We start from the raw sequence: 20,069 nt of genomic DNA, 5'->3' as shown, positions 1-20,069 counted from the left end.
TTACAGTCACGTGTTTTAGATCAGAAATAGTAAAGACAATTATGGGACAAAGATCATAAAAGGAAATGCTGCTAAGTACAACTTCAAACCACTAAACTATATAATTAATTATCTAATTATCTAGGCATGCTCAGGGGGCATGAGTGGGAGGGAGGGAACAAAGGCATTCTGAAGTCCCAGACTCCTTAAGGAAGGGGAGCATGTATGGTGTGATGGAGTCTGGAGTCAGAGGGTTTGGGTCTGCTTCTGGTTTCTGCCATTAACATCCCCCCCCCCCGGGGGCAGCTGGGTAGCTCAGTGGATTGAGAGCCAGGCCTAGAGACAGGAGGTCCTAGGTTCAAATCTGGCCTCAGACACTTCCCAGCTGTGTGACCCTGGGCAAGTCACTTGACCCCCATTGCCTAGCCCTTACCACTCTTCTGCCTTGGAGCCAATACACAATATTGATTCCAAGATGAAAGGTAATGGTTTAAAAAAAAAAAAACATTTCCCCCCAACCTCATCCTTACCCTGTGTCCTTAGGCATGTCCTTTCCCTTTGTAGGCCCTAGTTTCCCCATCTGTAAAATGGGAGGGTTGGACTAGATGATCTCAAAGGTTTCTTTCAACTCTAAAACAAAAGAAAATCTAATGATCCTAAGTACAGTCCATCCCAGAGTATCCTTGGTTCTACCTACTTGGGTCCTCTTTGGGGGTCCCCTAAGAAAGGGCACTTTGGGAATGAAGAAGGCCCAAAAGGGATGTCACTTCCAGTTTCCAGAGACTTCTGAGGCTTGGAGGAAACCACCCCTCGGGCTTCTTCCAGAGTCAGTTTTCTGGGACTCTTGGGGGAAGGAATGGGTTGGGGTGACTTATTCAAGGGTCTGTAGGCTTCCTTCCCACCTTCTGTAGCTCTTTTCCCTACTCTGAAATCTGCTTCCTTCAGTTTGTAAAGTTGGTTATTATATTCTGGGGCTTTTATTTTTTAAATGTAAAATTAATTTATATTCTTAATTTCTATCCCAACTTTAAACCTTTAACTTAGATAGATAGATAGATAGATAGATAGATAGATAGATAGATAGATAGATAGATAGATAGATAGAGAATTATCCTACAAAATGAGTAACCTTCAGAAAATTTTATTCCCTTTGTTGTTTCAAAGGAAATATTATTGGTGTTCTTTGCAGATCTGGACAAAAAACCCAATTATGAAAAGCCATGGAAGATTGTTTCCTTATTCTGCTTCTCCGAAATTTAATTCAATTTTTATAAATTTAATTTCCCCCAATATCTCAAGGCACTCAATACAATATATTTGTAGCATTTAATGCATTTCCTGCCAAATTCTATGAAATAAAATGTAGAACTTTTTCAAGCCTTACTTTATTTTCACTTCTATAAAACCTGTGTCAGGTTTCTGTATCATTATAGGTGGTTGCCTAATTATGGCAATTTCATTCAATAGGTATTAAAACTGCTGTAAACTATCATGTTTTCAAAGCCAACAGCTCCTACTGCCAAAGTAAAGGTGCTTTGCAGAGGCTTTTATTCACTTACAGAATTACTTTGCAAGTCTGAATTCTCATAAATAATACATTTGTGATGGTGAAGAAAGATAGTATATTTTCAATAAAAGCAAATTGGATGCAAGGATAATGTATTCTTTTAGTATTTTATGTTGAAAATAGTAGAAGGATAATTGGTGTTCATTACTGAAAGTATTCAAACATGCCATTTAAGTAGGAAATATTTTTGTTTCTCATAGTTACACCTACTCTTCCCCTTTTCATAATGAGTTTTAAAAACTAATTCATCATAGGGCTAAAAAATTGCTTTCAAATTGAATGTCCTCTCATTTTGAGATGTTATTTTAAAACAAATCTTTGAAGTGGCATAAGAAAACCTGCAAATCACAAAAACTGGGGCAATGAATTTCTGATCACAATCCATTTATTAGCAAAGATAGCAATTGCCAACAAATGGGGTCAGAGGCTCCTCAGTAACCAAAGACAGCCTTTCCAATCAAGACAGTTCTTTTATAGTCATGAAAGACAGACCTCAAAAATAAAAAGTGGTAATGCAGGTATTATGGAGTTATGATTGGCTAGAATCAGGGAATGGTGAGTACTAGCCTGTGGCACCAGCACCTTAGATTTCTTGGGATATCTGACATTAACCCTTCATGGAATAAAGTTCAACTTTATCTTAAGTAGGTTTCTCCCAGAAAATGAGTGGTAAGTGACTTAAAAGAGTGAAATAGAGAACTAAATTTCTAAGTTTAGAGTTTAAAGGTCACATAATGATGAATAACAATTTAATTAAACATTGCTGAACCAGCAATATAAATAACATTTTAACATCACTGTTAATCTATTCTTACTAGAATTTTTTTATTTTGTGCTACATACTGAACATCCTCATTTGCTTTTGTGAGTTACATGTTCATTATAAGAACATTTTTTATTTTATAATTTTTAAATATTTCTTATTTTTATATATTTATATAATTTATATATTTATATAACTCATATAAATATGTATTTAATTATTTTATGATTTTATGATTTATGATTTATTTTATAATTCATTTTTGAAGTTTATACTATTAGCACCTAATAACAGCAACTGGTTTTTGCCTTTCTTCATATTATAGTTTGTTTATTTTTCATTTCATTTTATTCATTCATTATTCAATCCAGCATATTCATATTATTAACACTGTACCAAAGGGAAACATAAAATGGCCTTTAAAGCAACTCTGTCCATTTAAGAGAATGATCTGAGATTACTGGAGAGGGAAGCACTAAGAAGGACCATGCAAGACCATTATTTAATAAGAAACTGTATTCCAAGGAAAAGCAGCTGATGAACTAAGATCTAGTGTGGCAAGCAAGAAGATACCTCTGTAAATGCTACCTGGCCCCTGCTGTGTGGCAAATAGAGAAGCATGACCAACTTTTTCACTTCTAGATGGGAAAGGGAGAAGGCACCTCAGAAGAGAGTCTAGTGGGGAGCATAAGTGACACCATGTAGAGGCAGCATGAGGATGCTTCTTCCTGCCAGGATGTAGAGAATTGACACATTGAAATAGGAGCTGATTGTATTAACACACCTGATTTGGCACCTTTTGAGGCATAATAAAGCCTGTGAACCACTTCTCAGAATTATGTTTTTAAATGCATAAAACAATATATGTAGGATTACCAAAGAAATGAATCATGTTGAAATGGTTCTAAAAATATTGTTTAAAATGAAGTCATGGATCTTAGAATTTAGAAAGAAAATTTGTTACATATATAGTGTCTCTCTCTCAAGAGAGAGAGAGAAATATATATATATATATATATATATATATATATATAGAGAGAGAGAGAGAGAGAGAGAGAGAGAAGAGAGAGACTATAAACATAGCTAAATCACATTCCTGAAATTCAACATGATATAACAGTTTTATGATATAACTTTCACTGGATGCAATATATAGATGAATGAATCTGTGTTTATCCTGACTACCAAGATCAGCTTAAGGCTGAGTCATTGCAGCTCTGGTGGGTATTCAAAGATTTCATAGTTTGGTTGGAGTAAAATTGTGTGGGTATAAGCAACTATTTCTCAATGACTAGCATATATGTCCTTGTTTAGCCTGATTGGTGACCTAGCAATAGATAATAATAAAAAGCACACTTAATGTTTAAATCTAACCATTTTTAATGTTTGTTCTAAGATTAATATGACTTACTATGACTCACATCCCACTGACATTGCTTTAAGAACAAACAAATAAACAATAAAAAACAACAAAAAGATAAAATCAACTTCACCCCACAATGAAGTATCAGAGTAGGGTCTAGTGGAAATTCCTATATATTAAAAATTAACAGGAATTTATTAAGGGGGGCTGTCTTTAGGTTTTTAGCCAATAATTATTTTACCATGTCTCTTCTATTTTATCAACCTCCATTTTTTATCCAAGAATACCTTCATTTTATAGAATTACAAAAATATTATTACAAAAATTTTATTACTCATTCCTTTTGTCCCCAATGTAAGTCCACAATTGGGTAGTGTGATTTTCTCATCATTAGTACTTTCCTTTGATCATTGGCAAATGGATTTTCTTTCTGAATGTGTGATCTTAATCCCATACTCACAGGAGTAAATTATTTTCTTTATTCAGTTTTATAATTATTTTTATGTAATAAATTTTAGGATTTGGGAAAAGACACCTTAGTAGGGATAATTAAAAGTATGATTCTGTTAGAATGTCAGCCAGAAAGATTTCTGTGGCATATTTACAAAATACAAACAGATTCAAAGTGTTTCTTGAAGAATGCTAAAATTATTTTTATAAATTAATAGTAAGTATAGCATTTTACTTTGGTGACTTTTTCACATGTATTTTTATCTTGTTTATGTATATTCTTTTTCTTTTAAAATATGATATTTTGATCAGTGATTTTTCCTTCAAGCTGTGCTAATTCTCACATAATTTTTTTATCTGAACTACTAAGAAATAATATTTGATAAGATATTTTGTGATTGAAGTGATTTTAGGATATATAATTACAATTAAGTCTCTGTCATGTGAGCCTTCAAATAAGCTAAAATAGATTTGTGTGAAGTAAAGGAAAGATGCTACTAATTAAAAGATAAGCCAGGAAAACATGTTATTTTCCTACAATGATTTGGAAAGCCAGATGTCGCCAGACTTATTTCATTCCTGTGAGAGCATATTGGGAAATTAGCTGTAAGACATTAATGTATTAATAAAGCATTTTCTTTTCCTTTATGTCAGAATTTTTTTTTAATTTCTTAGAAAAATATTGCAGTAGAAATGATTCAATATAATATTCTTAATGAATAAAACATATACATATTCTAAGGAGGTCTCCCCAAAAGTGGACAAAATGTTCAAAATTCAAGAATCTTTCCACAATATTTGTGTAATGTATAAAATAGCAACTTTCATTGTTGGTCTTATATGGAAAAAATATTGAGCAAAGGCTTAATAACTGAGTCTTAACTCTGATTATCACCTTCACTCCAAGCAAGCTAAACATCCTATTACTTAGTTTGTGAAGCTATAATAATCATCTTCAAATTTTTTTTCTAAGAAACTTCTAAAACCGCTTTTATTCATTGGTCAGCTTTTAGCCATAGCTTGCTCAATGGGTTCTTATAAAACTGGGAGAGTCAAATTATTTTTAACTAATATCAAGCAAGCTTTGTTTTGTTTTGACTGTTCATTAAATCATAATTTAGTTATGCATTTGGAGGAATCATTTACTTTTAGACTGTTTTGACATAATTAAATAGTGCACATTTATTTCTAATAGGCCCATAATTGCATCATGATCCCAAAGTGTTCTTCTTAATGTTACTTTTTCTCCTTAATTGTGCCATCTGTGTATTCACAACAATCAAAGATAAAAAAAATTCATTGAACCGTAGGAGATTTTGTGTGGTTTGACATTGCTTTCTCTAATCATAAATCTATTACCAAAGAAGATTAAATCTCTCTTTTAAGAAATTTTTGTTATTTTATGACAGATGGGGTACCCAGGGAGACTTCACCACTACTCATCCTCGTCCTGTGGTCAAGGTAAAGCTCTTCACTGAAAGTACTGGAGTTCTAGCCCTTGAAGATAAAGAATTAGGAAGGGTGAGTTATGATCAGTTTTACAAAATTAAAATATTATAATTAGTCATAATGCCACAAAGTATATAATTATTATTTATGCTATATTTATGATATTCTTGCTAATAAACTATTTGCACAAACCAGGTGGTAGCAGAAAATATTGTTATAGGAATTTAATGGTATAGTACTTCACTGTTAAAAAATGACAGAAGAATTAAAAACAGCATGGATAAAACTGCATGAAGTAATGCAAAACAAGAACATCATAGACAAAATAACAATATTTGTGATTTTGCAGCAATAAAATGAAATCATAGCATCATAACTTTCATCAAATATGATGTTGAATGTTCATACCATACCACAAAACTTTGCATATCTCTTTTATGTTAATAATAAATTAGCAATTTTAATCATCTAAGTACTTTTGTTTGTTAAAGAGTATATTTGTTAATACAAAATACCCGTTTTTTAAATTAAAGTTAAGGCTATGTACTATTTAGGGTATAAAGTTGAAAAAGTAATCTTAGTTCCTCTTTAGAAAGTGAAAAAAAGCAGAGGTAATTTTAGTTTCTACTGTATTTAAGAGGAAGAAGCAAACTAATATGTCATATTTGCATCTATTAAAAAGTTCTGATGAATAACAAAGTTCTAAGAATACAACTCATTTCTTTAGAGAAAAGTAATAGCATTATTTAAGTTTTTCCCTAACTCTGAGTCATATTAAAATTCATTTTCCTATTAAATTTGATTCTTTTTGGCATTAAAATCACTGAATCATGAAAGGGAAAACACTTTAAAATAACAGGATTGAATGATGCATTATTTTTTCCTGAATGACACCTACTGGTACAAGATTTATCCTCCAACAGTAGAGAACACTTAACAGATTACTCCTTCCACTTTTAAAGATATTGCTAATCTTTAAAAGAAAATCCATTATTTTTCAGATGTCACCAAGCAAATATCTGCAAGGCCTATTGTGGCAATTAAAAGAGTGAATGCCTTAAACTGTAAGAGTTAAAATGGTTGAGATCATAAACTGTAGTGAGTAAAAGAGTGGGAGATATAAATTGTAGTAGATATAGGAAGCAATAGTAGTATCTCCCCCCAATAGTGATGTATATGCAGGGGGAAAAGGTTTAGCCTGTATAGGCGGATGTCCAAAAAGCATCTCAAATGGTGAGATGTGTGGGTCTCCTCTAGGCCTGCTTCTGAGATAAAATAGGGCCAGAGGGAGAATTTCAGGCCATTTTAAATGTGTCTCAGTGCATAATTTTCCAATCATAGTTTTTAGTTCTTTGTTCATCCTTTCCTATTATTTGGAGTGGAGAAAAAACTGAAAAATGTTAATTAATATCAACAAAATCAATACAATCTAAGAAGAATCATCTTCATTATATTGGGAAGTTCCTTGGGCACCCTCCTGAAGGGCACCTCTCTGGGGTTCATTAGTACCTCGAGTATGTTTTGGACGAGCTCCATTTCTCATATTTTGTTGTTGGTCATTATCATTATAATTTTCTTCATTTGGAGCATTGTCATTGTTTTCACAGGTCCTATTTCTATGATTCTGGTTTCTAAAGTTCTTATTTCTATATTCATTATAGTTATTTCCATAGTCATTATTATAATTTCTAGAGTTTCTAAAATTATGGTTTCTATGACCATTATCATCTCTATAATTGTTCTGGTTTCTATGACCATTATCATCATTTCTATAGTTATTATTTCTAAAACTATTATTAAACTGCATATTCCTTCCAATCATCTTAAGAAAGGTTCTACATTCCATCATTTTGTGGCCCTTCTTTTCACAGAAGTGGCAAGTTACTGATTTATTTGTGAATTCCCGCAAAAGGGCTATAGTCTCTCCCTTATTTTTCAATTGTCTCTTTAACATTTCAATTTCTTTCTTTAAATCTTCCACTGATGTATCGTCTTCCTCAGGTCTTTTTACACGACCTTTATAAATATAGGTTGCTACTCTCCTCAGTTCTTTGAGGTCCATAGAGTCCCAATTAGGAAGTTCTAAAGTAGTCTTTTACCACTGAACAACAATTATTAACAAATTGCCTACATATTTGTCTAATGTCTCTTTCTCTGGATAAATCAAGGTCCATATATGTATTCCCTAAGTTAATAAGTCTGTCCATAAACTGGGAGGGTGTTTCATCAATATGTTGCCGGGTTTTTTCAAATTTTGACCATTTTTCAGGTCTATCACAGCAAGCTCTCATGGCTGTCAATAATGCTTCTCTGGCCTGGTTTAGTTTTGTGTAATCTAGTTCAACATTGAGGTTCCAATGTGGATCTTCACTTGGCCAATAATGTCCTCTTCTTCCTCGTTTTTGATTAGCCAGAGAGATGATATTATTTTTCTCTCTTTTTGTTAATAATGCTTCTAATATATTCTCAACATCCAACCAAGTGGGGTCAAAAGTTCTGAATATGTTCTCTAATTTTTTTATAATTAATATTGGTTCATCCTCAAATGATGGCATGTCTTCCTTCAATTTTTTTAAATCCTCAGGGCTAACAGGTGTATGATGTCTTACAGATACCAAGTTTCCATTCTTATTAAAAGTGGGTACTTCCCTTAAAGGAAATAAGCTATCTGAATTGTTTGGTACTCCTGTTTCTAGGCTTCTTGCTTCATTCTCAGTTGGGTAAGTATTAGAAATAGAAGAGTTGGGCACACTAAAGGAGAGGGTTTGTTGTTGTCCCATAGTGCCAGAAAAATCAGAGGTAGGGTGTGAATTTAGGTTGGAATGTGAACTTAAAGTGGATTGTGTAGGGTGGGAAGGAGGAGCCAAGGAAGAGGTGTGAAAGGATGCAGAGCTGTTTGGACTGGAGAAATCAGTAAGGTGTGAAGTAGAGGGATTAAGATCAGAAGTATGGGTAGGGTGTGAACTTAGACTTGATTGTGTTGGGTCGGAAGTGTGGGTGGGGTGTGAACTCAGTGTGGGCTAATTAGAATTAGAGTTTTCTGAGGCCAAGGGGGCAGGGGGAGGGGTAGGTTCGTTAAGAGGGTTATTGTCCATAGCAGGGTGGGACAGAGATTCTGATAATGTTCTTAACTCTCTGTTAATGCTCCTTATAAAAGCTACAGTCTCTCCCTGACTTTCCTCTATAAGCTCCTGTTGAGTATTTAATTCTTCAATTTGTTGAATATTAGAGGGAGCAATTGGTTGGTTTGACTGAGAAATGAGTTCTTCAAGTAAATACAATATTAAAATTACAATAATCAAAAACTCAAGGGAAAGTAGTATGTCAATTAGATTTTGCCATAAGTTCTATGGGATGAGCCCTTTCAGAAAGACAAGGAATTCTGTATTTATAAGATTGGTCATGGGGCTGATGAGCCAGCTGTTAAGTAAGCTGCAGACCAATGCTTGTACTAAGAAAAGAACAAAGTATTTACTGAAACTCCAGTTGTTAACTTAGTTCTGAACTGTCTGTAACTCCATATTTCTAAAGTAAACACATAGGAAGCAGGATTTTCTAGTCCTAATTTAGGCAATTGCTAGCCAGGACCTTGGGGCCCTGTTGCTAAGATCTAAAACAGCTTAATTTAAAGAGAATCAAAAAAGTTTTTTTACTCACCTGTTCTTGCAGCTGTATTTTTGAAGCCAAGTTAAAAAAGAAAGCAAAACTGACTGATAGAGCAAGTAATAAAGAGAGAAAGGAAAGGGATTTCACAGAAGCTTTTTGAGGGTTTTCTCACCAAATTCGTGGTCATCCATAAACTATTCATTATTTCCTTTTTTCACACTATCTGACTGGTTGGGCCAGACACCAAGAAAAGGAATCCTTAGCTCTCCCAAGGACTACATGAGTCACTTTAGTCTGTTCATGTAGATAATCATTTCCAGCTTAAATTTACAGAAGTCTATGTATGTGTCACCACCATATTACTGAAAGCCTAGTATCTTGCTGTTGGAAATAGTAACAAGGAATTTTGAAAAGTGATAACTTTTTTAGCAATGCTAATCTGAGAGGTTTAAAGTCACAACACACACAAAATACCAAGCATTTTAGCTCACTTTTCCTTGGTACAAAATATTAGATGATTTGGATCTCCCTTTTAGGGTCAGACAACTTTAAAGACTTATTTATACTTGAACAAAAGTCTTCTCTAAAATACACCTGATAATTAGATATCTAGTCTTTCTTTGAAGGGAATCCTGATTGAGGCAATCCTTTTATTATTATTATTATTTTGGAGATCTAATACTCCTTTGGAGATAACATACTCCTTTGACTTTACTACCTCTTGATTCTAATTTTGCCTTATGAGGCCAAGGAGAAAATGTCTAATCATTCTATGTGATTGCCCCTCAGATACTTAAAAACTACTTTCAAGTCCTCTTTTCTTCAGACTAAATAATTAATGGATCTTTTAACCAATCTACATGTGACAGAGTCTCACAACTATTCACTATCCTGGTTGTTCTTCTCTTAATATACACTGGTTTATCACTCTTTCTACAAATGGGGCATTCCAGATATAGTCTATACTGCTCTCCCTGCCTCACTCCACAATCTCATCAGTTTACTGCCTTTTTGTGTTATAAAGGAAAGAATTATGCTTCATGGGACATGGCAACCCAGCTGTTAAGTTAAACAGTTTTTTTTCTGTACTAAAACCCAAGTATTACTTTCTGTAAGTTATCATGACCAATTTATTCACCATTATCCCCTTGCTGTTCTGAGATATGAGTCAGGTAGCTTGCTTACCAATATTAACACAATACTAGATGTACCTCATTTTAAAAACTTCTGTTGTATGCCATGTTACTTAATTAGTTAATTGATTATTTTGGCTTCTTGTGTACACTCAGTAGCATTGGAATAGTCTAAAGCCAGTAAATGAAGACTAATTTTTGAATATTTTAAAAAAATAATAGAAAAGTAAATCCTGAAATGCTATTTAGTTACTGAATGAAGAGGTAAGAGAAATGTAGAGGTGAAAAGAAAGGAAGATAAATATGTAGAAGGAAACAGTATTATTAAATGCCACGAGGACATACTTCATTTCATTGTGATTTACTTAAATGCAGTCCCCAGATAGTGTATGTTTTGTTTTGTATTTTACAAATTGAAGGAATATGGCAATCTTGCATTGAACAAGTCAATTAGCACCATTTTCCCAATAACATATACTCATATTGTGTCTCTGTCACATTTTGGTAATTCTTGCAATATTCCAAACTTTTCATTATTGTCTTATTTCATGGTAAACTGTGACGAGAGGTCTTTGATATTATTATTGTAATTGTTTCAAGGTGCCGGCAACCACTCCCATATGAGATGGCAAACAATTGATGTTTTGACTCCTTCATTGACTGGCCATGGCCTATCTCCCTATTCCATGAGACACAATGATATTGAAATTAGGTGAATTACTAACCCGACCATGGCCTCTAAGCTTTCAAGTGATGGGAAGTGTCTTATTTTGAGAAATTACCCCAACCACCCCAACTACCGCTCCAGTCAGTCATCAGCTTTGAACATCAATTAAGGCGAGATCCTCCACCAGCAAAAAGATTAATCCTTGCTAAAAGCTCAAATGATGGCTAGCACCTTTTTTAACTCTAAAATTGTACATTTAATCAAGGTATATACATTTTAAAACATAATACTATTGTATATGTAAGATCTAGAATATGGAATGAGCATAATTTTAATATGCATTGCCCTGGGAAACAAAAAAATTGTGACTCACTTTATTGTAATATTTGCTTTATTGAAGTGGTCTGGAACCAAAAGCACAATATTTCCAAGGTATGCCTGTGTTATTAACTTTAAAAGCTGTTATTTATCTTTACCTTCAAAAAGCAAGAAAATTATATGTTCAGAGAAAGTAATTGGAATCTATACAGAGAAGAAATAAGAAGGGAGCAAGTAGGAAGTTGGACTCTGAAGAAAGATGGCAAAATTATCTTGTTTTCACTTTCTTTGCCTCTCCCACCAACTTTCAGGTGCCCTGAGCCAGGTTGAGTCCTTAATTCATAAGATAGATGTAGCAGACATTGCATTAACTTTATTGTGTCAATGAAGGAAGGTCCCAAAGGCATCCAAGCAGGTAAGTGGCTGCCAAAAATCTTAGAATATACTGTGGCAAGGACACTTCTGCTTCATCTGCCACTTCCCTTGCCATTTGAAATATTTTACACTCCATATATAAGATCCATAATGTATTTTCTAAGCCCTAGTAGAAACTTCCCAAACTGACATAGAAATTTGGCCTCTTTTTAAAGAAACAGATAAATACTGAAACAAAAGGAAGATTATGGCAGATTCTTCATCTTCTACATGATGTAAGGAAGTATTGTCAGTTTTCTTTATTCTATGCAATAGAAGTAATTAGGAAATAATTCTGCCATTTTCAGAAGTTACCCAAATTAATAGTAGGATAATAAATAGTAGGACAATAAAATATCTCAGTAATAATAATGATATGTTTGGCTATAAAATAATCATTCTAAAAATTATATACTACATATATTAGTATTAAGAAGTAATCTCATTGTTATAAATATTAAGTAATGAGAGCTTTAAGAACTCAAATAATAATTGCAGAATGTATATGTTACTAATAGGTTAGTAGATAGTACAATACATTCAGCATGAGTTTGGGGACAGAAACACCTGCATTTATGTTCCATTCCAGAAACTTATTAGTTGTATAATCTTAGGCAAATCACTTTATCTCTTGGTCTCAGATTACTCAATTGTAAATTAAAACCCCTTAAGTATAGTCATATAAGAAGCTATATGTTTATATTAAAGGTGCTATCTTAGACATTTTGAGCTCCTCTTTAAAATTTTGTTCAGAAGTTTATGATCCATGGAAGAATGTGGATCTTATCGTATTATGCCTCAGTGCTTCTTTCTGCCAAAAATGGCACTACCCACTTTATTAACAACATTTTACTTTGAACAAATTCTTACTATTTCCAGAAATTATATCCAGTCTCAAATGTAAAGGAATTATTCTTTGCTCTCATTAATAACTTTCCAAACTGTGCTATGTTCTTTGAAGACTTCCAAATAAATATACATTTAAGTGTATAAGTATTGGAACCTATGTTAAAAAAATTCTTTCTACTCCTACCTTGTATGTTCTGCTGAGAAGTCACTGCCGAATCCTAGGCACAGCTATATTTAAGCATTACTATTTTTCAAAATATTTTCAAGGAGGTGAAGATAATAAAAAATGCTTCAAAACAAGTAAAATGCTTTCTTGAAATGTTGAAAACTGGAAGTAATATTTGTGGGGGGTTAGTCTTTCAATTTAAGAGAATAGAGATATTAAAAACTAACAAAGCAAAATGGCAACTATTTTGTTTGCTTTGCACATGTGTGAATAATATGAGGAAGTAGCAGGTGGTATTTAATTATAGGTGCATTTTAAATATATAGATAATTTCATCTTGTTGCAATTGTTATTTCATTAAATTGAATCATTGTCTTTTGAAGTTGATTGTCATATTTTGAAGTGGTAAGTAATAATTAGCTTTTATAGTCATAATTTTCATCAAGTTGTTTCCTCCGTGTGCTTTGTGAAAGCACCTCAGATTGGCCATCTGACTATCATAATATACCTCCTGTTGTTTGCTTCTGAATCTTGACAACAGTAAGGTATTATTTAGTTCTGTATTCAAAGAATGAGCTGCCCAAGAGAGGAAAACCATCACTTTCAAAAAACCTGAAAGCATTAGGCAGTCTGCTTTTTCCTGTCTTTTTTGTGAAGTTTAAATAGAACACTTTTGTCCCATTTGAATTGACTTTTTAGCTGATGCAGAATTAAATTATGTAGCCAAATTCCTATGTATTTTAGGTCTTTAGAAAACACATTAATGTTTCCTTCTAGTAGGGCACTTTTTGGTATGCTGAATTATTAAACCATGCTAGAATGGGTTAAGTATGCCATAGACATAGTTATTTGGGACCTAAAGAATCAGTAAACATTTTTAAAGTCCTTATTTACAATTAAAATAAAGTTTATGCAGTGTTAGCTTTAGTCAAATTAGACTACATTTTTTCCTCCTTTTTTTATTCCTTTCTCACATATCTTTGTCTTTGGAGAGTTTAGTAAGATGGTAGAATGAAGAATTGTACTTTAATGCTATCTTACCGTTGTGAAATATTAAGAAACCTGCTAAGTGAAATAAAAGAACATTCAGAGAGAGAGTTCCTACCAGGTAATATTCATAGACAATTAAAAAAAAACAATAATAAAGCCATACTGTTCACACTCACCCTGTGCTTTAGCCATCTCCTTAACCTCTAAACTCTGACCCCTGAACTGTTGACCTTAGATGGAGTCAGTAAACCAGATTGAGGGTCATTGACAGTCTTTGAATCCGTCTGTGACTTGGGGGTGGAGGGAGGGAGTATCTACTGCAGGCATGTGAAGACTTCTCCTGGCAGAAGGGTTTGTTCCACTGGCCATGAAGGCAACTGAAGCAAGTTCTGTGGAGCACTTAGAGCTTGGTCACACATCAAAGAAGCTAAAGTCATCCATTTCATTCTGAGTCATCACCGGCTATCCGGACTTTTATCTTGCCACTAAACTTCAATGACTCTATAAGAGAAAATGAGACCAACAACATTCTATGCAGCCCTCTCTCACTTAAATACAATTTATGTACAAGTCAAAAGACACCATCGGTAATGTCATTTTGGTCCTCTTTGAGGACAAAGAACAAATACCAACCAACCAACTCAAAGGAGTTTTTAGGAAGCTAGAACTGACAGTAACTCAGATATTCATTAAAAGCTACCTTCTCACCCATTATAACATTATGCACTCTTTTGCAGGAATTTATCCAATTTTTTACATCATTTAGCTGATGGAAGTTTAAGTGTTTAACCCCCAGAGACAGACAGACAGACAGACAGACAGACAGATGACAAAGTCAGAGAAAGGGTGTCATTTTTAGAGATGGCAGAAACTGAGGAAATAAGGGAAAAAAACTATTTACACATTGAAGATTTTAAAGATGTATATTGAACCTGTGTCATCTTTGGTATAGTCAGTGATATTCTGGTAAATGTTTAACAACCAGCCCTCTGGGAAAGAAATGAAATTTTAATCTGAATTATTAAATTTTCTCTATCACTTTCTTAAGTTTGGGCAATTAAAAAAACAATGAAACAAGCCCTGATGTGCAAATTTGTTTGCAAATTGCCGAGTTATAAATGTTCTTACTAGGTATCACATTGGACAAAGATGAGTATGGAGTCAGGAAGACCTGAACTCAAATTCAGCCTTAGACAGTTATTAGCTGTGTGATCCTGGACAAGTCATTTAACCCATTTGGCCTTAGTTCCCTCATCTGTAAGATGAGCTGGAGGAGATACCAAACTACTCAAGTATCCTTGCCAAGAAAATTCCAAATAGAGTCACAAAGATTTATATAAGGCTGAAAAACAACAGCAAAATGCCCATGCTAATCTGAGCCAATTCAAATTGATTCCCAAATGCCCCTACTTATATAATAAATTCTTCATCAGGATACCCATTTACCAGTGTATATGGGCATCTCCTCTTCAACTTTGAGATCTCCTTTTATCTTTGAGATTGTTTGGAAAATTGAGAGCCTAAGTGAATTTCCAAGGGTCACAAAGCCAATATTTGATGGAGATGAATCTTGAATCTTAAGTTGCTTAACTCTGAAATTGACTCTTTACTGTACTATACCTACCTCAGTGAAAAAAAATTCCAGGAGAGATGGTAGAAATAAATACATAGATTTAGAAGTCTTTCTGTATATGACTTTAGGATATTTTGGAGGCAGCAAAGGAAATTAATAAGAAACCTAAAGTCAAAAGAGATAAATGTATGTTCTCATATGTAGTTTTTGAAGCATGCTTACAATAATCATGCCCTTTTATCCTTTCCTTTCTCTCCTTCTCAACCCCTGCAATCTTTAAACCCAGACCCAAATCTCTGGATCTTGTGGGGGCTTTTTCTTTCTTTATAAATATGGATTAAATGTGATATTTGGCCATGGCAAACATGATGGAATAGAGATAGGAATTCACCTGAACTCACCCAAATTCCCTTCCAAACAGCTTCAGAATAATCCCTCAGGTCAAATTCTGGAATAGAAGAGCCAACAAAAGGTCTGGGTGAAACAATATTCCGTCATAAGACAATTTAGGAGGTCTGCAAGAAAGGACTATCACTCTAGAGTGGTGGACAGGTCAGACTATAATGCAGGTCCACGCTGTTACAACACCATCATCAGGCCTTAGAGAAAGCTACGACAATGGCAACAGCAGGTTTGGAAGTTCTCAGCCACGCAATCAAAAGCGGTTGGATGGCTGGTCAGAAAGATTTTATAGGAGATCCTTTGCTGGTATTAGGTTCAAGACCCTGCTGCATTGCTCATACTCAATTCTGGGCTGTAGCTCCAAGATGAATAGAAGAATTAGCACTTTTATGATTGCAGGGGACAGGGACCCTGGTCTCAGTTGTTAAAGGAACACTAGTGTTTTTAGCTACAGGAGATCAGAGGACCTGGTCACAGTTGTAGGACCAAGAGCAGCACTAGCACTTGTAACAAAGTCATTTTCTGCATAAAGACCAGAACACACCCTAGGAGAGCAGTTATCACACATCTCCTTAGATAATAACACTTTGGAAGCACCTAAAACTGGTAGACCCCTAGATTTAGTTCTAAAAATAGTATCAGGAAAACATTGAAGTTTGGAAGTGCCTCCTCCACCCAGGGAGCAGAACCTAACTTTAACGTGAAGTTAATGATTAGGGGGGAAAGGCTGTGAAAATGTGTAAGCAATAAAAAAAGAGCCTGGCCATAAAAAATTTATTGTGGTGACAAGAAAGATCAAGATAAGCTTCAGAAATTTTAAAAAAAGTTATCAAAATAGCTACATGAAACGTCTCAAAGATAAATATTAATTGGGAACTAGTAAAAAAAATTCCTAGACATGTTCAAAAAAGCTTTTTAGAATAAAGAGGAAAAATGGACTAAGAAAATGAGAGGGATGCAAGAAAATTATTTTTAAAAAGTATCAACAGTGTGGTAAAAGAAATAGAAAAATAATAAATTAATAGCATCTTTAAAAAAACAGAATTGGCCAATTGGTAGAAGTGACAAAATAGTTCACTGGGGAGAAAAAACTTAAAAAGCAAAATCAGGTTCTTCAAAAACCAATTAACCGAGGCAAAGGAAAAATGGAAGTGATGCAAGAAGAAACGGGCCAATTGAAAAAAGGAGCACCAAAAACTGACAGAGGAAAATCAGGTCTAAAAAGTCAGAATTAATCATCAAGAAACTAATGGTTTCATGAGAAATCAAGAAACAATGAAGCAGAATTAAAGGAATGAAAAAAGAGGTAAACATGAAATATCTTATTGAAAAAACAACTGAACTCGAAAATAGATCTAAGCGAGACAATTTGAGAATTACTGGACTACCTGAAATTCATGATCAAGAAAAAACCTTAGACATCATATTACATATCCTTGAACAAGAAAATTAAATTGAAATTGAAAAAATTCACAGATTGCCTCTAAAAAGAAATCCTCTAATGACAACTTCCAGGAATGTCATAGCTAAATTCAAGAGCCACCATGTCAAGGAGAAAATGCTTCAAACAGCCAGAAAAAAATATTAAAATACCATGGAGCTATTATCAGGATTACACAGGACCCATTGGCTTCTACATTAAAGAATTAAAAGGAATGGAATATATTCAGAAAGGCAAAAGATCTGTGTTTACAACCCAAAGTCACATATCCAGCAAAACTGAGTATATTCTTTCAGGGGGAAAATGGACATTCAATAAGATATATTTCTAAGCATTCCTGAGGAATAAGCCAGACCTAAACAAAAAATTTGAAATCCAAACACAAGATGTAAGAGAAGCCAAAAAAAATGTAGATGAGAAAGAGAAAATTTAAGGAACTCATGGAGGAAAAATGTTTATATGTCTACATGGAAAGGGGATTTCTGTAATTCTCAAAAATTACTATATATATATATATAGAGAGAGAGAGATATATAGATATATAGATATTGTTTATAAGAAGCACATTCAAGGCAGGGTAACAACACACACAGAGTCAAGGTAAAAGGCTATAGCAGAATTTATTATGCATCATCTAAATTTAAAAAAGCAGGATTAGCAATCATGATACCAGAAAAAGCCAGAGTAGAAATTGATCAGATTAAAAGGGATAAGGAAGGAAATTACATTTTGCTACAGGGTACTATAAATAATTAATTAATATCATTATTAAATATTTATGCACCAAATGGTATAACATCTAGATTTCTAAAGTAAAAATTAAAGGAGCTCAAGGAGGAAATAGATAGATAGTAAGTAATACCATACTAGTGGAGGATCTCAACCTTCCCTTTTCAGAACTAGATAAATCAAAAGAAAAAAATAAGAAAGAAGTTAGGGAAGTGACTGAAATGCTTGAAAAACTAGAGTTAATAGATATCTGGAGAAAACTGAGCAGTAATAAAAAGGAATATACCTCCTTCTCAGCAGTTCATGGTACATCTACAAAGATTCACCATGTACTAGGTACATATGTACTATGTACATAGAAATTTTGAAAACAAATGAAGAAAAGCAGAAACAATAAATGCAGCTTCTTCAGATCATAATGCAATAAAATTATAATTAACATGGGTCCATTGAAAAGCAAATTTAAAATTAATTGGAAGCTAAATAATATAATTCTTAAAAATATTTGGGTGTCAAAGAAGGAATCATAGAAACAATTATGGACTCCATTATAGAGTATTTCAATGAGGAGAAAATATATCAAAACCTAAAGGATACAGCCAAAGTAGTACTCGGGAGAAAATGTATATCCCTGAGTGCCTGTAGCAACAAAATAGAGAGGGAGAAGATCAATGAATTGGGCTTACAACTTTGAAAATTAGAAAAAGGTCAAATTAAAAATCCCCAAATAAAAGCTAAATTAGAAATCCTAAAAATTAAAGGAGAAATTAATAAAATTGAAAGTAAAAGTAAATTGAACTAATAAATAAGACCAAGAGTTGGTATTTTGATAAAACAAATAAAACAGATAAAGTACTGGTTAATCTAATAAAAATAAAAGTTCTAAAGAAGAGAATCAAATTAACTGTATCAAAGATGTAAATGGTGATCTCACCTCTAATGAAGAAGAAATTAAGATAATTATTAAGAACTATTTCATCCAATTATATGGCAATAAATATGACAATCTAGGTAAAATGGGTGAATAGTTACACAAATATAAATTGCCTATATTTACAAAGGAGAAAATTACAAAGAAAAAATCCCCAGGGCCAAATGGATTCACAAGTGAATTCTATCAAACCTTTAAAGAACAACTAATCCCAATACAATAAAAAAAAATAAGCAAAGGAATATTACCTAATTCTTTTTATGACACAAATGTGTTACTGATTCCAAAGCCAGGCAGGTCAAAAACAGAAAGAAAACTATAGACCAATCTCCTTAATGAACATAGACACAAAAATCTTAAATAAAATACTAGCCAAAATACTACAACAAATTATCACAAGGATTATTCACTATGGCCAGGTGGGATTTATCCCAGGAATGCAAGACTGATTTAGTATAAGAAAACCATCCACATAATTTACCATATCAATAATCAAACTAACAGAAATCACATGATTATCTCAATAGATGCAGAAAAGTCTTTGACTAAATACAACACCCATTCCTATTAAAAGCACTAAAATATAGAAATAGAAAGGTCATTCCTCAAAATAATAAATAGTATATATTTAAAACTATCAGCAAGTATCATCTGCAATGGGGACAAGTTAGAAACCTTCCCAATAAGATAAGCATTGAAGCAAGGATGTCCATTATCACTTCTATTGTTTAATATTGTACTAGAAATGGTAGCAGTAGCAAGTAGAGAAGAAAAAGAAATTGAAGGGATTCAAGTTGGCATTGAGGAAACTAAACTCTTTGCAGATGATATTTTCGTATACTTAAAGAATCCTAGAAAATCATCTAAAAGGCTAGTGGAAATAATTAACAACTTTATCAAAGTTGTAGGGTACAAGATAAACCCACATAAATCATCAGCCTTGCTATATATTTCCAACAAAATTCAGCAGCAGAAGTTAGGCATGGAAACTTCATTTAAAATCACTCTGGACAAAATAAAATATTAAGGAATGTATCTGCCAAGAGAAACACAGGAATTTGGTGAATACAACTGCAAAACACTTTTCATACAATTAAAACTAGATCTAAGTAATTGGAAAAAACATTGTAATTACTAATGGGTAGGATGAGCTAACATAATAAAAATGACAATCCTACCCAAATTAATCTTCTTATACAGTGCCATACTTATCAAACTACTAATTTTTTTGTTTTACTGAATTAGAAAAAATTATGACAAAGTTCATTGGAAGAACAAG

At 33.2% G+C, this 20,069-nt stretch overlaps 1 protein-coding gene across 10 annotated transcripts in view; it reads left to right on the top strand.

Moving 5' to 3' along the window:
* Positions 1-20,069, top strand: part of CADPS2 (calcium dependent secretion activator 2) — a 758,482-nt gene that overhangs the window by 395,079 nt on the left and 343,334 nt on the right. For all 10 annotated transcript variants that reach the window (XM_056799641.1, XM_007504220.2, XM_056799643.1 and 7 more), the window contains exon 7: positions 5,532-5,643. In XM_056799641.1, the coding sequence (XP_056655619.1) occupies positions 5,532-5,643 (112 nt within the window). The remainder of the gene's footprint in view (positions 1-5,531; positions 5,644-20,069) is intronic.

Source organism: Monodelphis domestica, chromosome 5 (genome assembly GCF_027887165.1).
Source record: "Monodelphis domestica isolate mMonDom1 chromosome 5, mMonDom1.pri, whole genome shotgun sequence".
NCBI lineage: Eukaryota > Metazoa > Chordata > Mammalia > Didelphimorphia > Didelphidae > Monodelphis > Monodelphis domestica.
The sequence above is the reverse complement of the archived record's forward strand: the minus strand, read 5'-3'. Positions and strand labels throughout refer to the sequence as shown.